This window comes from Trachymyrmex cornetzi, unplaced genomic scaffold (assembly GCF_001594075.2).
Source record: "Trachymyrmex cornetzi isolate Tcor2-1 unplaced genomic scaffold, Tcor1.1 scaffold321, whole genome shotgun sequence".
NCBI classification, from domain to species: Eukaryota; Metazoa; Arthropoda; class Insecta; order Hymenoptera; family Formicidae; genus Trachymyrmex; species Trachymyrmex cornetzi.
The window spans coordinates 17,959-27,690 of record NW_017297908.1 but is presented as its reverse complement, the minus strand read 5'-3'; the positions used below and the strand labels follow the sequence as shown (position 1 = coordinate 27,690).

At 27.2% G+C, this 9,732-nt stretch overlaps 2 protein-coding genes across 2 annotated transcripts; both read left to right on the top strand.

Moving 5' to 3' along the window:
- Nucleotides 1-1,588: 1,588 nt before the first annotated feature.
- LOC108762784 (uncharacterized) lies at nucleotides 1,589-4,063 on the top strand. Its single transcript, XM_018509959.1, has 3 exons — nucleotides 1,589-1,744; nucleotides 3,215-3,577; nucleotides 3,702-4,063. Exons 1-3 carry the CDS (start codon nucleotides 1,687-1,689, stop codon nucleotides 4,004-4,006), a joined length of 726 nt encoding a protein of 241 aa, XP_018365461.1. The 5' UTR covers nucleotides 1,589-1,686; the 3' UTR covers nucleotides 4,007-4,063.
- Nucleotides 4,064-8,678: 4,615 nt separating this feature from the next.
- On the top strand, nucleotides 8,679-9,317 carry LOC108762765 (uncharacterized). Its single transcript, XM_018509925.1, has 2 exons — nucleotides 8,679-8,862; nucleotides 8,998-9,317. The coding sequence occupies exons 1-2, from the start codon at nucleotides 8,679-8,681 to the stop codon at nucleotides 9,315-9,317; spliced, it is 504 nt and encodes a 167-aa protein (XP_018365427.1).
- The last annotated feature ends 415 nt before the right edge of the window (nucleotides 9,318-9,732 follow it).

Sequence of the window (9,732 nt, the reverse complement as noted above, 5' to 3'; positions counted from 1 at the left end):
TTTCTATCGTTATTCATGATGCAATGCGACTCGACCATGCGATTCCGCTTTGTCGCAATATATTATGAGTAATGGTGAGTAAGTTCTGGTTGAAATGTTGTCTTAACCTTAATCTCTCTCTATATATAACTTTATTTTAATTAGCGACAAGCACGCCTATTGTCACTCCACTCTCATTGCGCCCCACCTTTAATATACATATGTACTAGTGCGAATGTTTCGGAGTAACACGCACTGTTTATAAATTCATTCCTAATACATATATAATAAAAACATTTATCTCTCCTATATATCGATATATATTCATAGTTATAGTTCTTATTTCTAGATCGTTTTAAGTAACATCTTAAGATACTAATACGATTCAAAAATAGTTTATAAAATTTTGTAAGATTACTTACGATGATTTTAAATAAAATAAGAATGCGCCATATGAGATTTTGCGTTGTCATGTAGCAAAATGACTCCGCGACAATTTCCTGTCAAATATTCACGACGCTGTCATTATAGTTTATGTTTCATTTTTTAACAATCCTTATAATTTTCTTTATATAATTTACCTTACTCTAAACATCAATATTATCAACAATTTTAGAATGTGTTGGTAAAATTCTTAATGATAACTGTATTTATAACAATATTATTCGACAAACATATGGACTACAAATGCACGTGGTTATAAAATGTATAATATATAGTATTATACATATATATATATGTATATAGAAGATATAGAAAAAATAAAGTCTGTGATTATACTTCTTTTACATAAGTATTATTCTGTTGCAATATGATTTCAAAATCCTAATAAAAAAGGAAGAGCAATTTTATTCAACATAATCGCTCGATCAAATTAAATAATGTTAATATTTCTATCATATAAATAACATAAAAAAATTTGAATTTGAACTTGAAGTTAAAACACAAATATTTTTTTAAGTAAAAATAAATTCTACCATATTCTTATAATTTTGTTTTTGATACTAATGTTGAAATAAGTATAGTATTCTTTATGCAGGACAAAGCAATTTATTTACTAAAATAAATGTTTGTTTAAAAATAGAAATTTATTTTTTATTTCGTAAGAACTTAATTTTTATTCTTTATTAATAAAAAATAAAATATGTTCTTGATTTGTACGTTTATATAGCTTTAAATAGTCTTGGAGGACAATCGAGAAATTAGAACGAATAAATCAAATAATTACAAAATAAAAAAAAACTGGTTATTGCTAATTAGTTTTTTTTATTCACGAGTATAGACTGAATAATAGTCTCGAAAGAATATATATAATAAATATGGATCAGATAAGCAAGATACAAGTTAATTGCAAGCTGCTTTATCTATATTATCCCTTCTTCCGCTACTACATAGTCATTAAAAATGATAATTTAGTTATCTCCTCCTTCTCTTTTACTTCAAATTGCTTGATCAAACGATAATCATGCGCAGAATATACGGAAAACTGCATAAAAGCAAATGACATTTTTATTCTACGCATGTGCTATAAAAATTAGAATGAGTATTGAGGGGACGTTTGAAAAAGGGGGAGTCTGTAATATATAAAAGCTCGATATGTTACACTTCAGTTTATGTATACTCTTAATTCACTTTTGTCGTACATTCATTCAGATTATTTTGGTGTGGTTTTGTGTGTTAGTCTGTAAGAAAATCTTTGTTTAAAAAATGTTTGCTGCACTCTTTGCTTTTGTGCTCGTGACAGTATATGCTGCGGAAGAACTACGTAAGTAAATAATAGTATTTATAATATATTTATTTCCGTCACGACGTACGTATGCACGTAATATTAATTTTCTACCAAAGGGTGAAAGAAATACACTTGTTTCGAAATTATATTACTTTGTAAGTTCGCGCAGTTTTTATAGTGGTTTTAAGTAACTTAGCAATTTGGTAAATGTCAAAAATTAATAATTAACTATATACATAATTTTCTTTAAGGAAAAATTTATTATTAATTAAATAACGAACAAGAAAATGAGCTATATTTTTTTTCTCACGCAAGTGTTCCATTACACATTTTATATTATTTGTCAAGGATGTGGAATCCTGAAGTAAAAATCAGTTTTAAAGTCTTATACCTTTTATAAGCCATGATAAGCCACTGGCAACTGGAGAAAAAATATATAATAAAATATAATAACAACTTTTTTCAAATGTCACAAAATAATTTATTATAAATATTAAGCCCACTTTAGACGATTTATAATTCACGATCAAGCTTGGAACAGAATTTTATTTATAATTAATAGTTAAAAATAGTTTTTTTTTTGAGAAATTTGACATTTTTTAATAAAAAAGGTTAACGTTATCTTGAAATTTCGATCAGGAGTCATGAATGTATTGTGCATCCCCTATAAAATGCATTTTTTTTAAATTTCAATACCTTACTTTTTAGCCGTATTATAAACGGCTAAAGATAGGAGCTATTTTGAATATGGTGACTCCGGCAGCGTCATATGTGTATGCGGATTAATTTCTTAGGGTCACATTTTGATAACTGTACCTTAATACTTTTATGCACAGAATTATGAGACTAATCTACTGGTGTAATAAAAATACATCGTTACTTAAAAAAATGCAATTAGTAATATGCAACTACATATTTTTCATAAAACAACTCTCTCTCTCCCCTCTTTCTCCCCTTCCCTTTCTTTCTTTCTCGCCCCTCCCCTCTCTCATTCTCTCTCTATGTGTGTGTGTATGCGCGTTGTTGTTGTTTTAAAATGATTTTAGTGTTACCGCATGCGCATATGACGCTGCCGCGATCCTCATATTCGAAATAGCTCTTATTTTTAATCGTTCATAACATGGCTAAAAAGTAAGATATTGAAATAAAAAAAAATGCATTTTATAGGGGATGAACAATACATTCATGACTCCTGATCGAAATTTCAAGATAACGTTAACCTTCTTTATTAAAAAATATCAAATATCGCAAAAAAGCCATTTTTTAAGTATTAAACCTCAATTATCTTGGAAATCTGACGTGCTAGAATTTTTTCGTTTGCGGCATCGTTTTCAGCATTTAAAAATCTATGAGAGACATGTATTCCGGTCCAAAGTAATTGAAAAAAACAATTTTTTTAAAACCAATGTAATTTAACATAAAGTTGTAAGTTAAATAATTTAAAGTTTGTTCTCTCTTCTTACTATATTATATTAAACATTTTTATAAAATTTGAACTCTTTATAGCTTCCTACATTCACGTGTGTGGTCTCAATAATCCCAATTATGGTCAGTGCATCGTGGACAACATCAATAACATAAATAATAAAATTTGCACGGGAATGCCGGAACTTAACGTTCCTCCGCTTGAACCAATAAATATCGACGAATTAGTTATTTATAACACTGACAATCTTAAATTAAGTGTCAAAGAATCGAAAATAACAGGATTCTGTAATTTCGTTATAAATTCTTTACAAGTATCCTCTGATAAGCATCACTTCGACTTAGATGTTACATTCAAACATCTTGATATGGAGTCTGTGTACGATTTTGACATGCATGTATTGGTACCACTTGCTAATAAGGGAATGGTTCACGTTTCTGCAGGTATATAGAATGGTCAATATTATATTAAAATAAAACAATTTATTTAGAGCTATTTACTTTAATACAAAAAATTCAAAATTTGTTTTTATTTCATAAAAATTATCAATCTATGTTTTTTCCGCAGATAACTTAGAAGCGAAAATAATTTTAGACCTTAAAGTGGAAACTAAGAACGGTAAAACGGAAATATATATATCAAAAGTAAAAACTATTCTCGACGTTAAAACGTTCAAATATGTATTTGATGACAGCGAGAAGGATTTGGTTCAACTACATGAAGCTCTTAGTAATGTTGTAAACGAGAACGAAAAGGATATTATCATTAAAGTTAAGCCGGCATTGGAAGAGGCGGTTTCCAAATTGATTATTACAGTTGTTAACAATATATTCCGTAACAGATATGAGCAATTGTTTCCCAACGAAGCATAATGTGAGATTTATTGTCGCAAAGAGTCACTGTATGCATCTATAATACGTCCGATAAAAAAAAGTAAAAATATATTATGTGACATATAATATAATAAATATATAAATTTTTTAAATATATTATAATATATTTCTATTATTAATAATATTTATAAAAATTAGTGACATATTTTACTGGAGTTGAATAATAAATGCAAATATTATTTAGACGTTATCGATAGATTGCTAATGCAATAGCACAGATTTATATTAAAAAGTAGTTAGTTAAATAAAAATATTAAACTGTGTTATCTAATATGTAATAGTTACAAAATTATTAAAGAATTATCATTAAGATCGTGATATTATATTTTATTACATTTATAAGCATAACTCTAAAAAATACTTGAAGTCACTCTCTTACTTAAGTTTCCGTAAACTTATAATTTATATTGTTTATATTATATTAGTATTTACGACGAAAAGAAATTGAAAAAATTGTTTCTTATTTTTACTTATCAAATGAATGTATTATGAAATATAAGCTTTTTACATTATTTGAAATAATACATAAATATTTTGAATCAAATTTCCCTGAATAAAGTTTTAATTTTTATTCTTTATCGATTGTTATAAAATTTCCGATTATTGTAAATACTTCAGAAAATCTTGGAATAAGATTATGAATTTAGAATGAACGAACGACTAGAGGAAGGAAAAGGTCACGAAATTGATGCAAATAACAAATCCTATGTATATTTTAAAAACCGGCTTATCCAGTATTTTTTCAATATAAATATTACCTATAGTTCTAAATTTATCGTACCCATGTAAAATGAAAATTAGTTCTCTTCTGGAATGTTCTCCCACTTACATTTCTTATACGATCATGTGATCAAGTACAAAATATGAAAGCGAATAAAATAGAAGGATGATCTTCATTCTACGCATGTGCATCTGAAGAAAAGTGAGAGTTGAGAGGAAAATATTAAAAATAAAAGGATTTTACAGTATATAGAACTTTGATCGGTTTGAGTGAAACTGTATTCGCAAGTAGATATGTTAAGATCATTCTCGTATAGTTTTAGAGCTACCTCATAGAAAAATGTCCGCAGTACTCTTCATTTTTACGTTCATAATAACGTACGTTACAGCATATCTACGTAAGTAAAAAAAATTATTTGTTACACATTTATTTATATCACACCATACGTATAATTTTTATTATGTAACTTTTTATTATATGCCCGAGAAAAAATGTTTCATATATAATTATATATAATTACACAAAATTATATAAAATTATATATAATTATATGTAAAATTGACATATTTTATATACAATTATATATAATTACATATAAAATATGTCCATATATATAAAACATCTTTTTTTGAGTGACTATTAAAAATTTGTCGTATCTGTATGAAGTTTAAAAATCGTGTCGTGATTATAATATAATAAATATAACATTATTTTTTTTTAATTAGACGATTTATCTTGATAAATAACAAAAATTCTAATTGTAATTTATTAGTGCCAATTGTATAATGATAATTTCATACATAATGATAATAGTGTTATGTATTTGTATCATGGTATCTTAAAAATTATAACACCATAGCAATACATACATAAAAAAAAATTGAATTAAAAAATACTATGAATTAAAGAATAGTCTTCGCATATTTAAACAAGATGACGGTAGCAACTATTAACTTTGTTAAAAGCTTTTTTTCATTGAGCATTTATCTGTAATTTGATACTATACATCTTATATACTTGGCTTACTGTGAACATAGTAAATGGATTCATTTCGCATAATTCCGGAAAAATAGAGTATACTCAAATATGTGAATTACAAAATAGAAATATTGCATAAAAATTCTATGTGACGATTATGAAGGTTTTTATTATCTTGAACAATATTAAGTAAAAATCGACCGAAAAGTATTTAAACATAAATAAGAAAAGAATGCCAAAGGCATTTTCGGTTAAAGCGGGTTTTCCTATGTGAATATACAAATGCAGTTATCAGTTCTAGACTGTGAGCAATTAAGTTAATTGATCATTGATTAAATGATAGTATTATACTAATATCTTAAAAACTTGTAATAATCGCAAAAAATATCACTTCAGCTACTTAAGATGTTAATAGAGCATTATTATTAAATCGAAGATTAATTAATTTAATTCTGAGATTATTATTTCAGTTTATGATTGTGTTTCAAGTCTGATTATTCGAATCGGCGCACATAGAACTTAATTGTATTGATAACTGTATTTGTATGTATATTCACATGCGGATATTATTAAGCACAAAACCTACTTTGATCGAAGATATTCTTTTCTTATTTTATTTTTGGTATTTCGAAGGACAAAAGAGAAATGTGTTTAACACTAAGTATAAGCATATTCAGGCCTATGACGGTCAAAGCTAGATCTTTTTTGCCTAAATAATTCCCATTGAATCATTTATATCCTATATATGTACATGCATATATATCATATTTTTGTAGTTATTCAAACTGCACGCCGGACTTTATCTAACGCAATTAAACTACTGTAATAATATCACAAGTTAAATTAAATTGACAATGTGCTGAAAACCTTAAATAAATTTATTGCGAAAAATATTACCTCGGCCGGGACTTGAACCTGGATCTCTTGTATTCCGTACGAGCGTCCTAAGCCATTAGACCACCGAGGCCGGAAAAATTTCGGCGCGCAGCTTGAATAACTAAAAAATATGATATATATATGCATGTACATATATAGGATACAGATGATTCACTGGGAATTATTTAGGCAAAAAAGATCTAGCTTTGACCGCCATAGGCCTGAATATGCTTATACTTAATGTTTAACTCTTGTCGATCCGAATAAAATCTTAGTATTGTTTGTATTAAATTTGCATTAATACAAATTAAATTCTCTTGTTACCTTATTGGATAGTTTAATAATTAATGTTAAAGGTGAATAATTCAATTTATTAGAAAAAAACTAGTTGGACATTGATTAAATTGCCGAAACATATAAATAAAATTTATTTATTTCTTATTGTGCAAACTTTTCGTTACTGACACCATTTATCGGAAAAGTGCTAAACCAAAATGCGCACAATTACTCAACTTTCCCTTAAGGGCTCATATATGTTCCTCGAACTTGAAAAGTAGTCAAAATGTGATGAGAAATTGTAAGAAAACTATTGGGCTAATTGATTTCATTTTTTTTTATTTTAAAGGTGAACTTTTAAGGAGCATAAAACGTATAAATAAATTTAAAAAATAATTAAAAACATGGCGGCTGCGTCCAGTGGCGTAGAACGTGTTTCTTTTTATCGGGTTAAATGGTGGGCATGATTCAGTTCGTAATTCTTATCTGAAACAAAAATTTAAAATTTTGTATCAATTTTTAGAATCACAGTTCTCGTGTGACGAGAGGAATTTAAGAAAAAAAAAAAAAAACATTACGGAAATGGTCATAATTTGAAAGAAAAGTCGTAATTTTCACAAAAAAAAATTGTTTATTTTTTATTGCTATTCGAAAATGGTTAAATTTAATCAAAAAAGCTCTCGTGACACGATAGTGAATCTAATTTAGAATACGTATGCCAAAAATGAAGTTAATCGGACGAACGGTGAGGCAGTTATCATGCTCACCGCGTTCTGAAAAATGCTATTTCGAGAAAAACGCGTTTAAAGTTTTGCAAGGATAAAATTAAAAATTTTTATGTACGCTTAATCAGCGATGCCTGCACCATAAAGTTGGTCTTCCTCTATAGTATGACCCTCTTCTGACTGCAATCTGCTCTATATTTCGACGACAATACACCGGTAACTGGTTAGAATTCTGACCTGCGGAGCGACCTGACTAGTTTCGTTAAAGCAGTTGTAACTTCGTCAATAATTCGAATATCGAACTCGTTCTGGTCTTAAAATGTTTCTAAGATATGTACCTTTTAAAATAAGCAAAAAAATCGATTTTTTGAAGCTGAGAAACATATGTGAGCCTTTAATTATAAATCTAAAAATTTTACAAATTTACATTTTAAATTCTCTTTTTTGCTCCTTAAAATTACGTTAAAATTTTAATAAAATTTATAAAACGTTGGTAAAATTTTAACTAATGTATATTATAAATTTTATATAATTTAGTAATAAATGTCATAGGCCTTCTACAATAAGCCATTAGTCATAAATTAGAAGTCAGAAGTTAAAAAATGACGACTGTGATTGGTCAAATACTTTTATTAAAAATGTATCACAAATAGGTACAATTGTGTTAATGATATACAATATCTTTAAATATTACAAATATTAGACATGTTACGGATATATATGTAATTGATGTAATGTCCGCTTGTTTATTATATATTTTTAGTATATTTTTGTCGCATCGCGAAAAATGCATAATGTTTTGAAATATAACTTATTGTTACATTAATTGAAACTTGAATAGATAATCTTACCTAATAATTTCCAGATATAATAAACAATATACATTTTTTTTATAGCTCCTTACATTCATCCATGTGGTTGTAAGGATCCAAACTACAATCAGTGTGTTAAAAACAATATTGACAATATAAAAGATAAGATTTGCACAGGGATGCCAGAATTGAACATTCTACCATTAGAGCCATTAACTTTGAAAAACCTAACTATTTTTCACACTGATAATTTGAAGGCTCATATGAGAGAAGTAAAAATATATGGATTTTGTGATTTCGTTGTAAACTCTGTTTATACGGATCCTACCAGGCATCATTTCAATCTTGATTTAAATTTCAAGCGTCTTTATTTGAATGGTACATATGACTTTGATTTACGAGTACTGACACAAATTACTTACGAGGGATTAAGTCAAATTATTATAGGTAAGTAAAATAATCAACGTAAATCTTATATAAATATAAAATGTGAATACTTAATGAAACTTAATTTAAAATAAGAGACTAAAAACTTACATAATTTTTTATAATTAAATATTAAAATCATTAAACTTATTGTAGATAATGTAGATGTAAAAGTAGAATTAGACTTGAAACCGATAACTAAGAATGGCAACAGATACATATATGCATCGAAAATAAGCATGAATATCGACATCAAGGACTTTACATACAAGATTGTAGATGAGGACAAAAAGGAACTAGCTGATTTTTATAAAATAATAGGAGATATCATAGATACTAATAAAGAAAATATTGTGAAGCAAGTTGAACCGCCCATAGAAAAAGAGATCTCCAAAAATGTTATTTCAGTTTTGAACGATGTATTTCGACGTATCAGTTATGAAGAATTATTTCCCGAAAAAACAAGAATTGTCTAGAATTTTATGATTTAATCAGCTTATTTTTTACAAGAATCTTGTAATGTTTGTCATAAATTTTGTCGCAATATTTTAAAATTTGAGCTGCGAGATAACGAAAGAAAACAATTATTATTATTGATATTAAGGAATAGTACACATTAGTATAGATTTTAATAGTATATATAATCTGTATAAGAGAGATCGCAAATATTGGCATAAATTAAGCGTTCCATTTACGTATTTTTGATGAAAGAATGTAAAAGTTTCCACTGCTTCTGCTGCAAAATATTTCTTTTATAACATAAGTACTTTTCCCTACGTTTTATTTCAATTAAATAATTATTACAATAAAAAAAAGAAAATCTAATTCAAGGGTAAATATGTAGATTAGGGGAGCCCCCCCCCCAATGACCTTGACCTTGACATATGTTGT

Excerpts from the sequence above, each read along its gene's own strand:
- LOC108762784 (XM_018509959.1), top strand. The coding sequence starts at position 1,687 with ATGTTTGCTGCACTCTTTGCTTTTGTGCTCGTGACAGTATATGCTGCG. Across the intron at positions 1,745-3,214 it reads ATATGCTGCGGAAGAACTAC|CTTCCTACATTCACGTGTGT; the intron begins GTAAGTAAATAA and ends AACTCTTTATAG. Across the intron at positions 3,578-3,701 it reads AATGGTTCACGTTTCTGCAG|ATAACTTAGAAGCGAAAATA; the intron begins GTATATAGAATG and ends TTTTTTCCGCAG.
- LOC108762765 (XM_018509925.1), top strand. The coding sequence starts at position 8,679 with ATGAGAGAAGTAAAAATATATGGATTTTGTGATTTCGTTGTAAACTCT. Across the intron at positions 8,863-8,997 it reads ATTAAGTCAAATTATTATAG|ATAATGTAGATGTAAAAGTA; the intron begins GTAAGTAAAATA and ends AACTTATTGTAG.